Source organism: Mytilus galloprovincialis, chromosome 4 (assembly GCF_965363235.1).
Source record: "Mytilus galloprovincialis chromosome 4, xbMytGall1.hap1.1, whole genome shotgun sequence".
NCBI lineage: Eukaryota > Metazoa > Mollusca > Bivalvia > Mytilida > Mytilidae > Mytilus > Mytilus galloprovincialis.
In genome coordinates this window covers 56,509,559-56,532,633 of record NC_134841.1, presented here as the reverse complement: position 1 = coordinate 56,532,633, position 23,075 = coordinate 56,509,559, and the positions used below count along the sequence as shown (strand labels likewise).

General features: G+C 32.3%; 1 protein-coding gene across 2 annotated transcripts in view; it reads left to right on the top strand.

Moving 5' to 3' along the window:
* Positions 1-23,075, top strand: part of LOC143072497 (VPS10 domain-containing receptor SorCS3-like) — a 137,828-nt gene that overhangs the window by 103,245 nt on the left and 11,508 nt on the right. For both annotated transcript variants that reach the window (XM_076247439.1, XM_076247441.1), the window contains 3 exons: positions 4,523-4,633; positions 7,993-8,095; positions 22,553-22,718. In XM_076247439.1, the coding sequence (XP_076103554.1) occupies positions 4,523-4,633; positions 7,993-8,095; positions 22,553-22,718 (380 nt within the window). The remainder of the gene's footprint in view (positions 1-4,522; positions 4,634-7,992; positions 8,096-22,552; positions 22,719-23,075) is intronic.

Below are 23,075 nucleotides of genomic sequence, written 5' to 3'. Positions count from 1 at the left end.
TCAGAGCATAGTTTAAAGTATGTAAAGTGTTGTTGGAAGAATTTTGTGAAATATTGAATGACTGGAGAATTTCAGCAAAAGTATCATAAATCATAGGTTAATATTGGGGACAGGAAAATATTTCTTTTAATCCCTCCTCCTTTATTTCCAAAATTCCCAATTTGTGGTTTTCTATCAATTTCAATATGAACATACATTTAGTATGTTATGAACATTTAAGTAAGGAGCCTGCACTTCAGTGGTTGCCGTTTGTTTATGTGTTACATATTTGTTTTTCGTTCATGTTTTGTACATATTTAAGGCCGCTAGTTTTTTCGTTTGAATTGTTTTACATTGTCATTTCGGTGCCTTTTAAAGCTGAGTATGCGGTATGGTCTTTTTTTTTACATTGTCATTTCGGGGCCTTTTAAAGCTGAGTATGCGGTATGGGCTTTGCTCTTTGTTGAAGGCCGTTCGGTAACCTATAATTTTTAATTTCTGTGTCATTTTGGTCTCTTGTGGAGAGTTGTCTCAACATGGCAATCATACCACATCTTCTTTTTTTTTTTGTAATCAATGAATTTTGTAAAAGATTTAATGACTGGAGAATTTCAGAAAAAGTATCAAAGGTTCACATGAATAATTTTAGCGCTTATCTGTATATTATGAACATTCATTACTATATTTATAAATAAAGCGTATTTACTTTCAATTCTAAGTTTACTAATCGATCCATGGTAATCATTGATATAGTATACAGACCCTCTCTATTTAATAAACTATGTGACTGCCGTGGATAGTAAACTTGAAAATGATAGCAGATAAAATTCTGAAAATACACTTTATTCGTAGTATATGTATGTTCAAAGTATACAGAAAAACGCAAACCGGAAGTCTAATCTGACTTAAAATTTCGTACAATGACGGGACAATATCCGGATGCCCTTTTTCTCGTTTTTCTCCCAAAATAACTCAATCTGAATAATCATATGAATGGATGACAAATGCGACTATGCACTGTACCTATAGGACACAGAGGCGTGTTGATTAATTTATTTTGGAAAGAAGAGAAGCGACACCCAAAATGAAGTCTTCTCGTTTAATAGTATAGATTTAAGTCTGATGATATCCTTCTCTCTGAATGTATCTAAATCACTAAATAGTTGGTTTAGTTGTATTGCGATTCTTATGAAATATCTTAATATAGATCTTAAACTTGTTGAAAATTCAAAGATGGATTTAAAATCACTAATTTACCGGAAATTAAAACAGAAATATTGTTGTATTTAGAAATCTGAACTTAAAATGATAGACAAAATAAACAGCATGGAAATAAACAAAGAACTTATAGATTATTTAGAGAAAATATTTGTATGCAAAAAAACTTATTAATTTTGAATGAGGATGAAAGGCGACTGCTCACTAAGTTCAGAGTCAGTGCACATAAATTAGAAATTGAAAGAGGCAGATATGTGGGGCTTTGAGTGGAGGAGAGATTATGTAAATTATGCAACACTGAAGTTGAAGATGAAATTCATTTTCTTCTTCAGTGTCCTGTTTTAGAAAATAAAAGATATGAATATATAAATTACTTAAATAAGGTAAACAAAAACTTTAAAAGCCTCCCAAATAAATCAAAATTAATATGGTTAATGTCATCTGAGGATAATGTTATAATTAAAAAAGTAAGTTTATTATTGTGTACTTTATTCAAAGAGAGAAATTTAATTCTAGATAGTCACTGGTAGTTTGTCCATCTATATTATATTGTAAAACTATATATCATGTATATTATTCCTGTAGAAATTATTCTGCTTAAAAAGACTTGATTTTGTTTAATTTTTAAATAATCAATGTAATCAATATGTAATAACTTGTATGGTGTCTTCCTCCTATTCCCACTTTTTAAAAATACTATTCCTTCTATTCCCACTTGCAAATAACAATAGATGTTTTGATAAATAATTTGTTTTTATAACAATCAAGGTTAATTAGAATTTCACCTAAGATTTACCTGTATTTTTTACAAACCATAATATATTTGGTACACTGTTCAGGTATAATACCTTGTTTATTTGTAATATGTTTCTTTTTTCATCAAAGAAATACTTAAAAATAAAGAAAAATTATGATAGATAGATTGGAGTTAGATTTATTTTAAATTTTTTGAATATGTAACCTTAAAAAATTGTCTACTGTACTAATAAATCGTGATATTAATAATATTATAACCAAGTATAATATTCAGATGTGGAATAAAACATACTCTAAAAATATAATTACTTGGACCATTAATCAAAGGTATAAAATAATGGGTGAAAACTGTAAACTTTACTTCAAAGCATTAAAAATTGATATAAATTGTGGTCCTTATCCAGTCAAGTCATTATTCAGTTACAATGGCTAATGCACAACTACAAGTAAAGTTTGTTACAAACAGACTCGGGAACCAAAACCTTGTACACAGTTGGTTTAAGATTCAAGGCAAAGAACAAAAGGGGCATAAGAACTTACTGGAAGTGTTCAACTTCAAACTGTCTTACCACCATCAATACTTTGAACACCATACCAACCAAAATCTCAGCAAATCACAACCATGGGTCTGACCCCATGCAGCTGAAAGTAGACGATGTCCTCCAGAGAATGAAAGTTCGCTGCACAAATGAGCTGACACCAATTCCAATCATCTACAATGAAGAACTAGTCACCTTTGGAACCACTACTTAACACAAGGACCAAGGACAACAAATCATCTAGAGGGAAGGCACAGCAAGCTGAAGAACATGTCACATGTTCACATCCATATATCTTTCACCTAATTAAACTTCTGAAACATGAGGAAGCCTTCAATGCCCTGACCAGTATGCAGCCGGTGGGAAGAGAGTGGCCCCCAAAAAGAAGTATGTAGAAATCAACAATAGATTAGACGAACTTAAGGTTAGACATCGCAACCAGGAAGTCACAACAGTAGAGTTTGGTGATGCAGTCTCCCACCTTCTTCACGTGGAATAGATTGATACACTTTAATAGACTGTCAAATGTTTGTGCTACAATGTGTGATTTGATGTAGTGCTGTTGTATAATTTGTGTTATATTATGCTTGCTTGAATCTACAGTTGAATTTGTGTTGTAAAAGTAATAAAATAATTTACTTATATTTGTTTTAATTTCTTTCCTATTTATTTTATTTAAAAAAAAACAGAATTCATACAGAAAAATAACTTATTACCTCTTCTAATAAAAAACACACTGATCAATTAACACTTGATTAAAAAATGTTTGTACAGTTTAATCCTTTGTTTGCACAAGTTTTCCTCCTATTCCCACATGAAATTTTACCTTTTCTTACCAGATTTATAAAAAGTGGGAATAGAGGGAATTGAACTTAATTGTGCTGCTCAAATTATTGGGCGTCATAATTGGCAATGAAAAACTTTGCATTGTATTGTATTGTATGCTTCACAGTATTCATGATATACCAGTATTTACATCCTTAAATTGGTACCAGTGGATTATTGGATTTATTTAATTTAGATTCATGTAGTTAGATTATTGAATTTGGAAATCAAAATTGTCAAGGACTTTAAAATTTAATAAGTAAATTATTGAGATTGGATAAAAAAAATTAAAACAATAAAGTTCCAGAAAGAGTTAAATTGCCAAAGAATTAGAGAAATATAGATTCTACCACTGCATCAAGTGTGGTACAATATTTATCCACTGGAGACAGTTGAATTTTCAAATTTAAAGCTTGCCGAGCGTTTAAATATTTGAAATTTAATAGTCAAGATTGAGTGCTGGTGGAATCTGTATCTCTAATGATTTTTTGACAATATGCAGACAATCATAATCCTTCTTTTGGAATGATCTGCAAACAGTTGTGTTCATTCTATTTGACATCACCAGGCATGGTCACCTTTGTTTATGACATCACAATGGAAATTTCAGAGGAAAGCAAGAGTATTAGAGTCATAATTGAATTTTTACCAATAATCAACAGGTCAGGAAAAGTAAAAATCTAGTAAGATTCAGAGAAAATGAAATAATTTGTGTACAAAGGATTTATGAAAGTGTTGCGTAAAGTGTTTAAGGATTTCAATATCAATGATTTGACTGACAAGACATTATTGTTTTTTTTTTAATTTAAAGATGAGTGGTAAATATTGTATGAACAAAATCTCATTTTGAAAAAAAACTAATGATATTATAAGTGTAAATAACATTAACAATTTTTCAAATCAGATTCTTTAATATTTTTTATAAACTCTTAACCAATTGTAGACCTAGTCATATCAATGAAATTGAAATAGACATCAATCAGAGAAACTAAACAAAAAATGGTATAAAGCAAATAACAAGAACCACATAAAAAAAGATCCAGATAAGTCACTGTAAATTCTCCAGACAGTACAAATTTTGAATTATAAATTTCATGCAGGTAAGGTGATATTGAATTAAGTTTACACTCCACCATTAAGACATTGCTTTCAAAATATGTTGTGTTTTTGTGCTGTATAATAAACAGATTCAAATGTTATTCCAGATACTATATGTTGACAGAAGCAGGCTCAATGTTTACATACCAAACCAGAAACCAACAATGGCTGACGTCACCATTCTTCCACCATACCTTGCTGGAATTACTATAGATCAGGTAACTTTATTTCATAGTTTGATTTTGCTTTTGTTTTAAAAGCTTGTCATTAAGGCGAAGTGTACGTAATTGCACGCCTCTAGCGGAATACGGGATTAAAAACGTTCGTCGTTAGTTACGCAAGTTATCTCCCTTACTCCAAGAAAGGACACACGAAAGAGAAACTACTTTCTGCGGTCTATAATGAATCCAACAAGCACGCCTGTGCTGTCTTAAACCTCATAGAAATTATCTAAATAACTCCAACTAGAAATCACAGCATTCTGTACGTTGTTCTGTGTGCAGTCTGACTTAAAAACACTGTTGTTTTTTTTTGGTTTTAGACGCGTAGAAGGCATTTCATGTTTATGACATCATCAGAAAGAAAAAACGCCTCACAACAAAATTATAAACAAATAAACATGTAACATTTCTTCTTCTATTGATATCAAATTAATTAAAATAAAACCTGAATTGACCCAACAATATCGATTTAAAAAGCCGTAGTCTTGAACGAAAAACACAGTACTCAACGTAAAGTTTTAAAATAGGTTACAAATAATTAATGAAAGACGTGTGAATTTAATTGTTTAATTAAAAAGACGTTGAAATGTTCGTATTTTGTGCAATTGAAAATTTAAGGACATGATTTATATTCATATAAGATATCAGACGATACCAAGAGAATAATTTGACCACTAGTGCAACACTTACACGTAGGAAGAACAAAGACGGAAAACAAACAAAAAATAAACAAATTATGCCCCAAAAATTACTCAGTAACTTAAAAATTGTCTCTAACATTTATCTGAAAATAAGTAAAAATTATTTCATTCAACTCCCAGTTTTCAACTTTTTCTACATGTGCAGAAAATAAATAGGGTGTCTTCTATTCCGTCCGCAATTTATGGGAAAACTAAATCTAAATTTAGTACCATATTGAAATTGAAAGTACACATGTAAGATAAAATATAACATGTCATTTCTTCTTTCACAAATTCCAATTTCGAAGAGATATATAGCGATATCTGTTTTCTTTTATTGTGCCTGTGTGCAGCATTCAAAATTAGAGAATGTAATTTTGAAGTATCAAGTCTCAATTCAAGATTACTAGTGAATGAATAGAATATAGAATTACGGGGGGAGAGGGGAGGGTAGGACTTTTATCGGAACTCCGGGATCGAGTGTTTTTAAGCTCGGGATTTCGGAATTGACCCTTTCGGGATTTAATTTTTTTTCAAATTCGGGACCTCGGGATTTCGTGTTTTTAAGCCCGGGATTTCGGGATCTGGATCCCTCCTTCCCTCCTTCCCTCCTCCCTCTATTATGGTTAATGAAAAGAGGTCAGGGAAGTTTTGTGATACTTGTAACTGCAATTTAATACTGAGTGAGATGAGAGGTGAAATGTGCTCAGACTATTACATTTAGATTTTGTTTTAAATTTAACCCAAGTTTACTGCAAGGGGTGTTTAACGACCTCGATGATTATCCATGAGGATCTCTCACTCGGTTAGCTCTAGGTTTTCACCTAGTTCATGATCATACAAGAATTGAGAAGACTGTGGTTTACTAGTCTTATAATATGAGACTTTGGAGTTCATATAATTTACATTCAATGTTTTTATCGAATATTTCAAAGCTTTTTGACTATCAATGTTGACCCCCTCCCCCCCTCTCCAATTGATTGGATAAAATGAATGGATTGCCGCCCCTATTTCAAACTGAGGTCCTATAAACTGACTGGTATTCGAATTTGTTAAAAGAAATAATTGGTATCTCTGACTCATATTGATTCAATACCGTAATGCGAAAAACAATCATTTGTTTCCGCGAATTCCGAACAGTTAGAAATATATTCCCGAGAAATATATTCCCGAGTTTAAATTTGAGTAAACTCGAATAATTCAAGCCCTTTCTGTGTCCGATTTTCTCCCACACGAGAAATGTAGCATTCGTACATCAGCTGAATAATACGACTGAATTATTCGGGTTACAATTTGTGTAAATCCCGAATGCACATAAAAGTAAAGGTCCAGCCTGACTTTCGGAAAAGGACTGTTGTAGATTTCAGATTGATTTCCAGAAATAAAAATCATACAAAAATGTTTCACGCAAACATTCGTCTTCAGACGTGTAAAGTTATACAACGATTACTAGCCGGTCTGGGTTGTGATAAAAAGAAGATCATGCAATGCATAAATGTATAATGTCGTGGCTCAGGGATGTGTTGAATTATAGAGATGATTATGCGGCACAAAGATAAGATTAATTTACCCAAATGTACTAAGAATTACCACACAACTTAATTTACTTAAATATTGATTTGTTATCCTGTGCCAGACAGATGGCTGATATTCTGAGAAGAAACCTTGATGAAATGAAGTTTTATGGGAACAAAGATTTTGAAAACACGTCGCAGTGTTTAGATTTTAACAAAAATAAGGCACCAAGGTCGAAAATAGTTCTAGTTCATAATGAAGAAAATGTCAACCGTTTTCTAGCTTGGCGATCTCCGCATGCACCCGAATATAATAGACAAATACAATACAATAGTACACAAAACGTAACATAAAGAACTAAAGACCGAGCAACATGAACTCCAACAAAACGGTATATGTTTCATACAAGTATAGAACTATATGAAGCGTCGTAACTGTTGCAGCGACGTCAATAACGTTGTCGTTGTTTTTTGTTTTTTTACACGCAAAATTCAACTTTAACAGGGTATAGCTTGAAAAGTAGCATGGTTGCTAAGTAGCATGGTTGCTAAGGACTTTCTTTGCACCAATCGATTCCTCAGACATTTTAGAATCGTCTCATAAATTTAAAAAAAAATCGATTGTCTAATATAATAGAAAATCTTGGAAATGTAACAATTCCTGCCGAATTTCACGATTTTCCCTATATATCCTTTGTAATTTTGGTGTATGATGCTGTTAACTTCAACAGCTCGTATCTCAAAAACGAAAACGGTTACCCCCTTTTTTTATTTTATTTTCCGATTTAATTTTACAAGTAGAATCTACATGTAAAATTTCAAAAAAATCCATTGTGTAGTTTAATTACGTACACTTCGCCTTAAGTTGGAAATTAGACATGTAAAGCATATTCAGAAATTTTTGTGTGCATTTATCATTGCAATTGTTGATAAATGGGCTAAAAATTTTACAGTGACCTTTTTGCAGACAAATATAAATAAGGTGTATTTTCTTTAAAATAAAAATATTCAACAAAACTTCTGTATTTGCAGTTTTTACTGCTTGTTAAAAATAGAACAAGTTTGGTATCCTCTCTTGACATAACATGCAATTTCATATTTTCCTCTAGTTATTATATCTGTATGCAAAGAATTAATACTATGATTTAACAATGTGTTTCAGATTGTATTTGAGTTACAAGATAAATTACAGACAGGACAGTTGTCATTTAAATGGATGCCAAATGAAGACCCTATAACAGTTACCAAAATAGAAGTCATAACAGGTATTTTTTATTAGGCAGTTAAGCTGCCTTATGGGAGCACTCTGGATTTGTGTTCTACCCAATAAATGCTGAAATATTTGCCATTGTTATTATCTAGCTGGTAATTATGTTATTTTATAACTTATTGGACAGTTTTTTCATACTTTTCATTCTGGACTACAAAAAATATGACCAGAAAAACCTTAAATGATCGTCGATTTTCCCAAAAGTTTTGAAGTTGCACATAGGAAGTAGAGCACATTAGGAATCCTTATGTAGTTTATCATCCCCTGAGCTTTTGGCTAAGATGTCAAAGAACAAATGTATGAAATATTTAATCGCCGAAAATCTCTAAAGACAAGTAGTTAAGATTTCCCAAATTGCAAAAGTCGTAGGAATATTGTTTGTCGTCAATACGTAGTCAACTACGTCAGTAGTCTATTAATATAAGTTCAACTGATCACGCTGTTGGCGGCAATTTTGAATTAGAAGACGAAATTTTCATATCTTTTCAATTTAGACGCAGGGGTTCAAATAAGAGGAGGTCCGAGGTCTGCGACCTTTCACTTTTGCAGTCGGACTTACTACTTGGTTACTAGCTACGCTCGACAGGCCCGACGGACCTTGAAAGAAAAAAAATAATAACTTTGCAAACATTTTTACCAAAGTTTCCTAATAAACAATCTCAAACTTATTTTCATTATTACTATTCATGACAGCGATGTTCAATTTGTTCAACCGCTAGCTTAATACAGAAAATCGCCGACAAATAATGTGTAAATCGGAGTTAAATCGTATCTCACTGCATATCTGTCAAAAACAACATTGTAAACAAAATGGCTGACAATTACAATATCGTATCCGATTCCGGAAGCGGATAAGGGTAATCCCGGGTTTTGGCTATCAACTGAAAGAATCCAGACAGGTGACAAAATACATCTATGCATGGTAAATAAATATAAACACTAGAATTGAAAACCAAAAGATATATATGTAAAAGAAAGAAAAAGCAGAAAATATTTTGTACACCCATTTTAATGTCAAAATCCAATACAATGTGACAGCTGGGAACAGTTTATCTAAACAATATATATATGTTCCTGGTAATAGTATAAATTTTCTTTATCAGTGATAAATGTTGGTAATGCATGTTAGATGCTTTTAAAGTTAAACATATTACTGAAATTTCAAAGGGTATTTTTTTTCTTCTCAATTTTGATAGGTCAGTTAAAATAGCTGGAAGTTTCTTACAAAAAAAGAGAGATGTGGTATGATTGCCAATGAGACAACTATCCACAAGAGACCAAAATGACACAGACATTAACAACTATAGGTCATCGTACGGCCTTCAACAATGAGCAAAGCCCATACCGCATAGTCAGCTATAAAAGTCCCCGACAAGACAATGTAGAACAATTCAAACGAGAAAACTAACGCGGGCCCTATTTATATAAAAAAGTAACAAAAAACAAATATGTAACAACCACTGACTTGGGACAGGCACAAATAGTGCAACTATATTATATGATACCTGAATGTAAGCAAATCATATGATATATAGGTGGAGACCATTGGGCCACTCTACCTCCTCCTGTTTGATAACTTTGAAACGGATGAGATCCCACCCCTCATGTTTTAAAACTTGGAAACAGTCGAGATCCCCACCCCTAAACCATATTTATTCATGTATGGGACAATATATATATATAATCAAATGAAATATAGGTTGAGTCCCTGGGGATCACCACACTCCTCCTATTTGAGAACTTGGAAGCGGTCGAGATCCCCACCCCGAAACCATATATATTCATGTATATGTTCCAGACCGTATGAGTATTTGGACCGTACGTCTGACTAATATTAAGAAGTTGTCAAAGTTAATTAGATCCATATAACAGATCAATATAACTTAACTCTCAAATAGATATAAAAAAAGTTTAATTGTAATTGAAAAAAAACCAACTATATATTTTAATGATTTAAAAAATTCACGCTAATTGAATCTGTTAATCTCTTGTATTTAACATGTCCATCACTCAGTAAAATAATTGAATAATGATCACTAAAATTGAAAATATCGGAAGTAAATATAATGTGGGAGGACAATTGTTTTAGAATATTTAGCAACTTTACCAAAAAACATTTTTGCTAAGGAACATACACGAACTGCAAAAATGTAAATGTAAAAAATATTAGTACGTTACTTGTGGTAGCAAGTGTAACAATGGTTGAGAGTACCAAAATTAGGATCAAGATATACAATTAAACAAATATTTAATTTCAATTGTGCATTTGTTCATTTTATCTGTGTAATTGTAATAATATTAAATTAGTAAATCTGAAAATAAAGATTGTGATTAATGTTATATTTTTTTTAATTTAACCCATATGATCTAATAACATGTATGGTCAGCTCGTACTGGACCATACACGTATACTCATACGGTCCGACCGTACGCGTATGGTCGGACCGTACGAGTATACGTATACGGTCTGGACCGTACGCGTACGGTCCAAATACTCATATGGTCTGGAACATATACATGGGACAATTTAACAAATCATATGAAATATAGGTGGAGTTCGTGGGGCCAATCTTCCCCTTCCGGTTTGAGAATTTGAAAACGGTTGAGATCCCCAATCTTAAACCATTTATATTCATGTATAGGACAATATTACAAATCAAAGGAATAATAAGGGGGTCCCTAGGGTCAATGCAAACCCTTCTGTTTGAGAAACATTCAAAATCCTCAACCCTAAACCATATTTATTCATGTATGGGACAATATAACTAATCAAATAAAATATAGGGGGATTCCCTGCGGGTCACCCCACCCCTCCTGTTTGAGAATTTGGTAACGATCAAAATCCCCACCCATAAACAATATATTCATGTATGGGACAATATAACAAATCATATGAAATATAGGTGGAGTTTGTGGGGCCACTCTACCCCTTTCTGTTTGAGAATTTATAACGGTTGAGATCCACAATCTTAAACAACATATATTTATGTATGGGACAATATTACAAATCAAATGAATTATAAGGGGGTCCCTATGGTCACTGTACACCCTCCTGTTTGAGAACTTGGAAAAAATTCGAGATCCTCACCCCTTGACCATATATTCTTATGTATGGGACTATATAACAAATCAAATGAAATATAGGGGAAGTCCCTGCAATCACCCCACCCCTCCTGATTGAGAAATTGGAAACAGTCGAGATCCCCACCTTTAAATTAAACCATATATATTCATGTATGAGAACTAATCAAATGAAATATAGGTAGAGTCCTTAGGGTCACCCTACCAACTCCTGTTTGATAACTTAGAAACAGATGAGATCCCCACCCCTCAACCATATATATTCATGTATTGGACAATATAACAAATCAAATGAAATATAGGGGAATTCACTAGGATCACCCCTCCCCTCCTGTTTGAAAACTTGATAACGATTGAGATCCCCACCCCAAACCATATATATGCATGTATGGGACAAGATAAAACATTAAATGAAATATAAGGGTAGTCCCTAGGGTCACCCCACCCCCTCTTGTGTGTTTTGAGAACTTGAAAAAGATTGAAAAACCAACTCCTATACTAAACCATATTCATTCCTGTTTGTCATTTCAAAAAGATTGAATGACATACAATGTCAATCTCATAGGCGTCACATATGCATGTCTTTCTATGTTGTGATGTAAGAGAGCTACCATTTGATTTTTATGGGGGGGCTAGGATGAAAAATTTTGTCCTGCATTTTTCTTTAGTTGTAATCTCTGTCCTGCATTTTTATTTTTCACTCTATTCTGTCCTGCATTTTTTTTTTTAGTTTATCCTTTTTTTTTTAGTTTATCCCCCCCCCCCCCATAAAAATCAAATGGTAGCTCCCTAACATGCTATTGTTTCAGAAAAAGGGAGAAGGTTTGGATCCATTAAAACGTTTAATCCCGCTGCAAATGTTTGCACCTGTCCTAAGTCAGGAATCTGATGTACAGTAGTTGTCGTTTGGTTATGTAATAAATACGTGTTTCTCGTTTCTCGTTTTTTTTTTTTATAGATTAAACCGTTGGTTTTCCCGTTTGAATGTTTTAACACTAGTAATTTTGGGGCCCTTTATAGCTTGTTGTTCGGTGTGAGCCAAGGCTCCGTGTTGAAGGCTGATAATGGTTTACTTTTTTTAAAATTGTTATTTGGATGGAGTGTTGTCTCATTGGCACTCACACCACATCTTCTTATATCTATGTCACTTTGCTAGACCTAACCAATGTGTACTAGATCTTGCCCAATTTCAGGCGACCATGGGAATGTATAATTATTGGAGCTTTGTTTGGAAGACTTCGTAACAGCATTATGTAACAATAATTTTTTTGATAATTATAAAACTTTATTGATGGAAAATAATTAGTAGGTTTAAAGAATTTACCTTAATTATAATTTGAATTATTTTTGGTTCTATAAAAATTTTCATTTTCATATGGCTCATTATAAAGAAAACACATCTTTCAAGCCCAAGAATGTTTGACCAACTGTTTTTATAATAACCTGTCATTTTATTCCAAACTCAGACATCGTAGACTTGGGGTGAAGGTAGGGGACATTAACATTTACTATGGACAGGTTAGTCAGACCTCACCTTTGATCCTTGTAGTAGTAAACATTTGTCTGATTTGTGTCTCATAACTTTTGAACTGTTGAACACAAACTCAGTTTTCTTTCTAGGGAAGCAAGTCCATTCATACTTTTACAAGCTCTTACTAAAGTCAACTTGAACTGCTAACAGTCAACTAATACCAACGTTAACTATCAACTAGAAGAACTGCAATCATTGCAAACTTGTACCACTGCAGACTCATTACCATGAAAAAAATATACTTGACAAAATATGAATTATTTGCCTTAATGATTAATTCATTAAATGAACATAAATGTACAATATATGACTGTCTAATGTTTGTTCTTTTTAAAAATCTTAAAAAAAAAATTGAAGCAACATTGCCACAGCTTTTATAATTATGTTTGCCTTGGTTTTTGGTTAACTGCCTACAGCGCTTACAGTGCTTTGATTGTCATATGATACCATGATGTCAACAGGTCATCGTAACCAAACTTGATTATTCCACTGCATGTTTATATTGATAGGGAAATCATCATTTGATTTGTTGAGACTATCCCACTTGACATCAAACAAAACTTCATATTCCCCTCTCAGTATTATATTCCCTTCTTAGTATCATATTCCCCTCTCAGTAACATATTTCCCTCAGAACATTCGGACTACAATGTGGGATGTTAAGGACAGTAATATTTATAACATTTTGAACGGTTCTTATTTTGAGGAATTATAGAAATTCGTTTTCAAAATTATATAAGATATAAAAACAAAACAAACCAATAAATATAATTAAATTTTGAATGGTACATACAGATCATTATGGTTCATGTCATGTTTAGTTATAAAAACTAGCGGATAAGAAAAAAACCTGTAAGTTAATATATTTTATTCCATTGCATGTTGATTTTGATAGCGAAATCTATACTATTAAACGAGAAGACCTCATTTTGTGTGTCGCTCCTCTCCTTCCACAATAAATTAATCACCATGCCTGTGTGTGTTATAGGTACCATTTATTTTCGCATTTGTCATCCATTCTTATGATTATTCAGTTTGGGTTATTTTGGGAGAAAAATGAAAAAAACTATGCCTTGATATTTTTCCGTCATTGGACGAAATTTTAAGTCAGACTAGACATCCGGTTTGCGTTTTTACTGTACTTTGTGCATACCAAAGACTATGAATAACATGTGTTTGCTATCTGCTATCATTTTAAAGTTTACTATCCACGGCGGTCACTGAGTTTATTAGATAGAGAGGATCTATATAATATGTCAATGACCGCCGTGGATCGATTAGTAAATTGAGAGTTGAAAAGCTAATACACTTTATTTATAGTAATGTATGTTCATAATATACAGATAAATGCTAACATTATTGAAATCAATAGAAAACAAATTATAGGAGTTTTGAAGGAAAAAAATTAGGAGCCGGGCTAGAAAAACAATTGTCATCTCCAAAGGTACCAATAACTTGTGATACCTTTTCTGAAATTCTTCAGTTATAAAATCTTTTACAAAAATTCATCGGGTCACTAAGTATATTAGATAGAGAGGGTCTATATAATATATCAATGACCACCGTGGATTGATTAGTTAACTGAGAATTGATAGAAAAAGGCAAACACACATTATTTATAGTAATGTATTTTCATAACATACTAAACATATGTTCATATTGAAATAAATAGAAAATGGAAATTTTGGGAAAAAAGGAGAAGGGGTTGAAAAACAATTGTCCTGTCCCCAAGTACCTATAACTTTTATTACCTTTCTTGAAATTCTCCAGTCATTATTTTTTATACGACCGCAAAATTTGAAAAATTTTTCGTCGTATATTGCTATCACGTTGGCGTCGTCGTCTGCGTCGTCGTCGTCGTCCGAATACTTTTAGTTTTCGCACTCTAACTTTAGTAAAAGTGAATGGAAATCTATGAAATTTTAACTCAAGGTTTATGACCACAAAAGGAAGGTTGGTATTGATTTTGGGAGTTTTGGTCCCAACATTTTAGGAATTAGGGGCCAAAAAGGGCCCAAATAAGCATTTTCTTGGTTTTCGCACTATAACTTTAGTTTAAGTTAATAGAAATCTATGAAATTTTGACACAAGGTTTATGACCACAAAAGAACGGTTGGGATTGATTTTGGGAGTTTTGGTTTCAATAGTTTAGGAATTAGGGGCCAAAAAAGGGCCCAAATAAGCATTATTCTTGGTTTTCGCACAATAACTTTAGTTTAAGTAAATAGAAATCAATGAAATTTAAACACAATGTTAATGACTACAAAAGAAAGGTTGGTATTGATTTTGGGAGTTTAGGTCCCAACAGTTTAGGAATTAGGGGCCAAAAAGGGACCCAAATAAGAATTTTTCTTGGTTTTCGCACCAGAACGTTAGTATAAGTAAATAGAAATCTATGAAATTTAAACACAAGGTTTATGACCATAAAAGGAAGGTTGGTATTGATTTTGGGAGTTTTGGTCCCAACATAATAAGGGGCCCAAAGGGTCCAAAATTAAACTTTGTTTGATTTCATCAAAATTGAATAATTGGGGTTCTTTGATATGCCGAATCTAACTGTCATGACTGTGTATGTAGATTCTTAACTTTTGGTCCCGTTTTCAAATTGGTCTACATTAAGGTCCAAAGGGTCCAAAATTAAACTTAGTTTGATTTTGACAAAAAATGAATCAGTTAGGTTCTTTGATATGCTGAATCTAAAAATGTACTTAGATTCTTGATTATTGGCCCAGTTTTCAAGTTGGTCCAAATCGGGGTCCAAAATTAAACTTTGTTTGATTTCATCAAAAATTGAATAAATGGGGTTCTTTGATATACCAAATCTAACTGTGTATGTAGATTCTTCATTTTTGGTCCTGTTTTCAAATTGGTCTACACTAAAGTCCAAAGGGTCCAAAATTAAACTTAGTCTGATTTTAACAAAAATTGAAATCTTGGGGTTCTTTGATATGCTGAATCCAAAAATGTACTTAGATTTTTTATTATGGGCCCAGTTTTCAAGTTGGTCCAAATCAGGATCTAAAATTATTATATTAAGTATTGTGCAGTAGCAAGTCTTTTCAATTGCACAGTATTGCGCAATGGCAAGAAATATCTAATTGCACAATATTGTGAAATAGCAATTTTTTTTTAATTAGAGTTATCTTTCTTTGTCCAGAATAGTAAGCAAGAAATATCTAATTGCAAAATATTGTGCAATAGCAAGATTTTTTTTTAATTGGAGTTATCTTTCTTTGTCCAGAATCAACTTAAATCTTTGTTATATACAATATACAATGTATATTCACTTTTTACTACCAACTGATAAATTAAAATAATCTTTACCATTCAGTGATAACAAGCAGTTTTTTTACATCTAAATATTTTATGATGTATTTAAATGAGTAGTTATTGTTGCAAACTCCATTAGAAATTTTAATTGAGATTAGTTTTGGAATAAGGGAAAGGGGGATGTGATTAAAAAAATTGGGTTCAATTTTTCTCATTTGAAATTTCATAAATAAAAAAGAAAATTTCTTCAAACATTTTTTTGAGAGGATTAATATTCAACAGCATAGTGAATTGCTCTAAGAGAAAACAAAAATTTTAAGTTCATTAGAACACATTCATTCTGTGTCAGAAACCTATGCTGTGTCAACTATTTAATCACAATCCAAATTTAGAGCTGAATCAAGCTTGAATGTTGTGTCCATACTTGCCCCAACCGTTCAGGGTTCAACCTCTGCGGTCGTATAAAGCTACGCCCTGCGGAGCATCTGATTTTACAAAAATTCATCCTACAACACTTAACATACTTTCAACCACGCTCTGGATGCCCACGATTTTGCGGGTGTGTTCTAGCATTTATCATTCTTGCTTAAAGTATTTCAGTTTGGGTTATTTTGGGAGGAAAACGAAAATATAGGCGTCCATATATTGTTTCTGTCATCGGACTGACTTTTTAATAAATAAGAAAGACTTCCGCTGCCCTTTAGGCCTGTTTTGAAATTAAACATAATTTGCATAAGTACTTGGGACAGAACAATTATTTTTTGCGTTTTTCTGTATACTATGATCATACAGATACTATAGATAAAGTGTATTTGCTATTTATATATATAACAGGCTATTATTTGAACTTGGAATTTTTTTTAATTATGGAATTTGCATAATTTCTTGTGTTTAAAATTTTTGATAAATTCCATGTAATATTTGGTATTATGTATGATCTTTTGAGCGGTTAATAACACTTTCCATACAATGTATTTTGGTTAGATAGTGTTGTGCGCGGCACAGTACATTCTATTGAAAAATACTATTTTCTTTGTAATAGAAAGTGTTGTGCGCAGCACAGAACATTTCAGTACAGAATAAACATGGAATTTATTGAAAATTTCAATAACAAGAAATCAAGCAAATTCCATAATTAAAAATAATTCCAAGTTCAAATAATAGCCTGTTATATTATCAATTCAATAGTTTTCTATCCACAGCAATCACTGAAATATTTCAGCTTACTACATACATATATACTATGAATAAATTGTATAAATTTGCTATAATTTACTACAAATTCCAATAGTTTACTGGGGTGACTTTTAATATATTAGTGATTGTTTTTGTCGAGCCTGCAACTTAAGTTGCAGAAAGCTCGACATAGGGATAGTGATCCGGCGGCGGCTACGGCGGCGGAGTTAGCTCACTTCTTAAAAGCTTTATATTTTAGAAGGTAGAAGACCTGGATACTTCATACTTTGTATATAGATGCTTCATGTTACGCAGTTTCCGTCAGTCATATGTCCAATGTCCTTGACCTCATTTTCATGGTTCAGTGACCACTTGAAAAAAAAGTTCAAATTTTTTGTAATGTTGAATTCTCTCTTATTATAAGTAATAGGATAACTATATTTGATATGTGCGTACCTTGCAAGGTCCTCATGTCTGCCAGACAGTTTTTCATGGATCAGTGAACAAGGTTAAGTTTTGGTGGTCAAGTCCATATCTCAGATACTATAAGCAATAGGGCTAGTATATTCGGTGTATGGAAGGACTGTAAGGTGTACATGTCCAACTGGCAGGTGTCATCTGACCTTGACCTCATTTTCATGGTTCAGTGGTTATAGTTAAATATTTGTGTTTTGGTCTGTTTTTCTCATACTATATGCAATAGGTCTCCTATATTTGTTGTATGGAATGATTGTAAGGTGTACATGTCTAGCCGGCAGATGTCATGTGACCCTGACCTCATTTTCATGGTTCAGTGGTCAAAGTTAAGTTTTTGAGTTTTGGGCTTTTTATCTAATACTATATGCCATAGGTCAACTATATTTGGTGTATGGAAATATTTTATGATCTTTATGTCAGTCGCGCAGGTTTTATTTGACCGTGACCTCATTTTCAATGTTCATTGCACAGTGTTAAGTTTTTGTGTTTTGGTCTATTTTTCTTAAACTATAAGTAATGGGTCAACTATATATGTTGTATAGAAGCATTGTTAGCTGTACATGTCTGCCTGGCATGTTTCATCTGACCTTGACCTCATTTTCAAGGTTCATTGGTCTTTGTTTAGTTATCTTGGTTAATGTTGAGTTTATGTGACAGTTGTAATAAAGCTTAGCTTTATACCTATAGGACTATCAACATAATATCAATGATTTGTATAGAAGGCGAGACATTTCAGCGTGTGCACTCTTGTATATAGTAATTATAGTATATATATATATATATATATATATGTATGTTCATAGTATACAGAAAAACAGAAAGAATATAAATCGGTATTTGGAAAAATGGGGGAGGGCAAAAAAAAAATGTGCCCAGTCCCCAAGTACCTTTGACTTTTGATACCTCTCCTGGAATTCTCCAGTTATATATTTTTTTAACAGTTTTCTTCGCGGGTGTGTTCTAGTTAACATTTGATTGGTTGAAACATTCATACGTGACGTCAAACAAGACTTCATATTCACCTCAGAGTATCATATTCCCCTCTGAAATGTCGGGACTAAATCATGCGACTTAACACGCAGTTTATGTACATAACGTCTTGAACTTCTTATTTTTCTAAATAGCTTTAGCAAATATCATTATTGTGTTCAAATTTATTTCAGACGTTAAAACAAAAAGACTATTTAATTAATTAATATTTATCTGTACTGTTTATCAACATGTATGTCATGTTTAGTAATAAAAACAAGCGGATAAGAAAAAATGCCGGTATACAAACTAATATTTGAAGTTTAGGCAGTGGAATAAAACATTCATTTCCCTTAGCCTGGGGAGATATAAAAATTTGTTCACCCTCGAAAAATCATATTTCCCTCGGGCAGAGCCCTAGTGAAATATGAATATTCTTAGGTGAACAAATCTTCATATCTCCCTCAGGCACATGATATAAATGTATGTTATTCTTCAGCTAGCTTAAATATTTCATGTTTTGTAGATAAATGATAAATGTTAAATCTTTGAAATCAATATTTTTTAATGGATTTATGTACATCCTTGATCTGAGATGTAAAACAAACTGTAAAATGTGTTCCAACTGAGTCTCTTGGTGCTTAGTTTTGTGGAAATTTGAGTAAACAAGTGCAGCTTTTATATTCTGATGTGTTTAAAGATTAATTCAAATTATATATGTGTTATTAATTGATATAGAAAGTGATTTAATTCTAAGGAATAAACAATCTATATTAACAGTGTGTAGATGAATTGAAATATAAATGGAACTTTTGGGAAAATTACATTTGAATGATTTTTTATTATCAGCCAAATGATTGATAAAAATTTATGTAAACAGTCATTCCTGGTTTGATATTATCAAAACCTTTGATAACAATTTGTAAAATGCAACTGGTTATAATGATTTAAATTAAGAATTGGATGCTTCTTTTTATACGACCGCAAACATTTTAATTTTTCGTCGTATATTGCTATCACGTTGGCGTCATCGTCGTCATCTTGCGTCGTCGCCGTCCGAATACTTTTAGTTTTCGCACTCTAACTTTAGTAAAAGTGAATAGAAATCAATGAAATTTTAACAAAAGGTTTATGACCACAAAAGGAAGGTTGGGATTGATTTTGGGAATTGAGGTCCCAATAGTTTAGGAATTAGGGGCCAAAAAGGGGCCCAAATAAGCATTATTCTTGGTTTTCGAACCATAACTTAAGTATAAGTAAATAGAACTCTATGAAATTTAAACACAAGGTTTATGACCATTAAAGGAAGGTTGGGTTTGATTTTGGGAGTTTTGGTCCTAACAGTTTAGGAATAAGGGGCCCAAAGGGTCCAAAATTGAACTTTGTTTGATTTCATCAAAAATTGAATAATTGGGGTTCTTTGATATGCTAAATCTAACTGTGTATGTAGATTCTTAATTTTTGGTCCCGTTTTCAAATTGGTCTACATGAATGTTCAAAGGGTCCAAAATTAAACTTAGTTTGATTTTAACAAAAATTGATCCTTGGGGTTCTTTAATATGTTGAATCTAAAAATGTACTTAGATTTTTGATTATTGGCCCAGTTTTCAAGTTGGTCCAAATCGGGGTCCAAAATTAAACTTTGTTTGAGTTCATCAAAAATTTAATAATTGGGGTTCTTTGATATGCCTAATCTTACTGTGTATGTAGATTCTTAATTTTTGGTCCCGTTTTCAAATTGGTCTACATTAAAGTCCAAAGGGTCCAAAATTAAACTAAATTTGATTTTAACAAAAATTGAATTCTTGGGCTTTTTTGATATGCTGAATCTAAACATGTACTTAGATTTTTGTTTACGGGCCCAGTTTTCAAGTTGGTTCAAATCAGGATTCAAAATTATTATATTAAGTATTCAATAGCAAGAAATATTCAATTGCACAGTATTCAGCAATAGCAAGAAATCTTCAATTGCACAGTATTGTGCAATAGCAAGAAATTTTCAATTGCTCAGTATTGCACAATAGCAAGAAATTTTCAATTGCACAGTATTGTGCAATAGCAAATATTTTCAATTGCACAGTATTGCTCCATAGCCAGAAATATCTAATTGCACAATATTGTGCAATAGCAAGAAATTTTCAATTGATTGGAGTTATCTTTCTTTGTCCAGAATAGTAGTTGAGTCAACTTAAATCATTGTTTTATACAATATACCATGTATATTCACTTTTACTACCAACTGATAAATTAAAACAATCTTTACCATTCAGTGATAACAAGCACCTTTTGTTACATTATAATATTATATGATGTATTTAAATGAGTAGTTATTGTTGCAAACTCCATTAGAAATTTGAATTGAGATCAGTTTTGGAAAAAGGGAAAGGGGGATGTGAAAAAAAAATGGGGGGGGGGGGGTCAATTTTTCTCATTTCAGATTTCATAAATAAAAAGATAATTTCTTCAAACATATTTTTGAGAGGATTAATATTCAACAGCATAGTGAATTGCTCAAAGGCAAAACAAAAATGTTAAGTGCATTAGACCACATTCATTCTGTGTCAGAAACCTATGCTGTGTCAACTATTTAATCACAATCCAAATTTAGAGCTGAATCCAGCTTGAATGTTGTGTCCATACTTGCCCCAACCGTTCAGGGTTCAACCTCTGCGGTCGTATAAAGCTGTGCCCTGCGGAGCATCTGGTTATAAATTTACTAGGGTGTAAAAGCAATGACTTAAGTACATTTTGTACAAATAATTGTTAAAAAAATTTGCTCTGATAGTCTGGTTTTTACAGACCGCAAAAAATGAAATTTTTTGGTTGTATATTGGTATGACGTTGGCGTCGTTGTCTGAAGACATTTGGTTTTCGCACTATAACTTTAGTATAAGTAAATAGAAATCTATGAAATTTAAACACAAGGTTTATGACCATAAAAGGAAGGTTGGGATTGATTTTTGGAGTTTTGGTCCCAACAGTTTAGGAATTAGGGGCCAAATAGAGCCCAAATAAGCATTTTTCTTGGTTTATGCACAATAACTTTAGTATAAGTAAACAGAAATCTATGAAATTTTAACACAACATTTATGACCACAAAAGGAAGGTTTGGATTGATTTTGGGAGTTTTGGTCCCAGCAGTTTAGGAATTAGGGGCCAAAAGGGTCCAAAATTAAACTTTGTTTGATTTCATAAAAAAATGAATTATTGGGGTTCTTTGATATGCCAAATCTAACCGTGTATTTAGATTCTTAAGTTTTGGTCCTGTTTTCAAATTGGTCTACATGAAGGTCAAAAGGGTCCAAAATTAAACTTAGTTTGATTGTAACAAAAATTTAACACTTGGGATTCTTTGACATACTGAATCTAAACATGTACTTAGAAGTTTTATTATGGGCCCAGTTTTCAAGTTGGTCCAAATCGAGGTCTAAAATTAAACTTTGTTTGATTTCAACAAAAATTGAATATATGGGATTCTTCAATATGCTGAATCTAACCATGTATTTAGATTTTTAATATTTGGGCCCGGTTATCAAATTGGTCCACATTTAGGTCTAAAAGGTCAAAAATTGAACATTATTTGATTTCATCAAAAATTGAATTTTTGGGGTTCTATGATATGCTGAATCTAACCATGTATTTAGATTTGGGATATTGGACCATAATAGGTAAATGTCCAATTTAAAATTTTTAAGTTTTAAGTTTAAGTTCTTAGACCACATTCATTCTGCGTCAGAAACCTATGTTGTGTCAACTATTGAATCACAATCCAAATTCAAAGTTGACCAAGCTTAAATGTTGTGTCCATACTTGCCCCAACTGTTCAGGGTTCAACCTCTGCGGTCGTATAAAGCTGAGCCCTGTGCAGCATCTGGTTTTTTATTGGATTTAATTGCTATGTAATTCTATATCTAGGAATTTATTAATGCTTTGACTTGTGTATTTTAGATGATGACAACAGATTACCAAAGATACCTGAAACTACAACTTCAATAAATGTACAGCCACATGAAAACAGCAGACAAACATCACCCATATTGATAGCTGTACCTTTGATTATTGTAGTTTTTGTACTGGCAGTTATAGTAGGCTGTTTTATTAAAAGGTTTAAAAGGTACATAGAATGATACATAAATGTCATTAATTATCATATAAACATATATACAGTGAAACCTGGGTAAACCGAACCCTGATAAAACCGAATTTCAGTTTAAACTGAACAATTTTCAAAGTCCCACAAAATTTCCCTATCAACTAACGTTAATCTAACCTGAAAAATTAGAGCAATCTGACATGGGGTTAAAATTGTTTATCAGGTCAAGATCTATCTGCCCTGAAATTTTCAGATGAATCGGACAACCCGTTGTTGGGTTACTGCCCCTGAATTGGTAATTTTAAGGAAATTTTACTGGTTTTAACCGGATTTTTGTGACAAAAATGTCGGTTATTGATTTGGGGATGTATGGTGCGC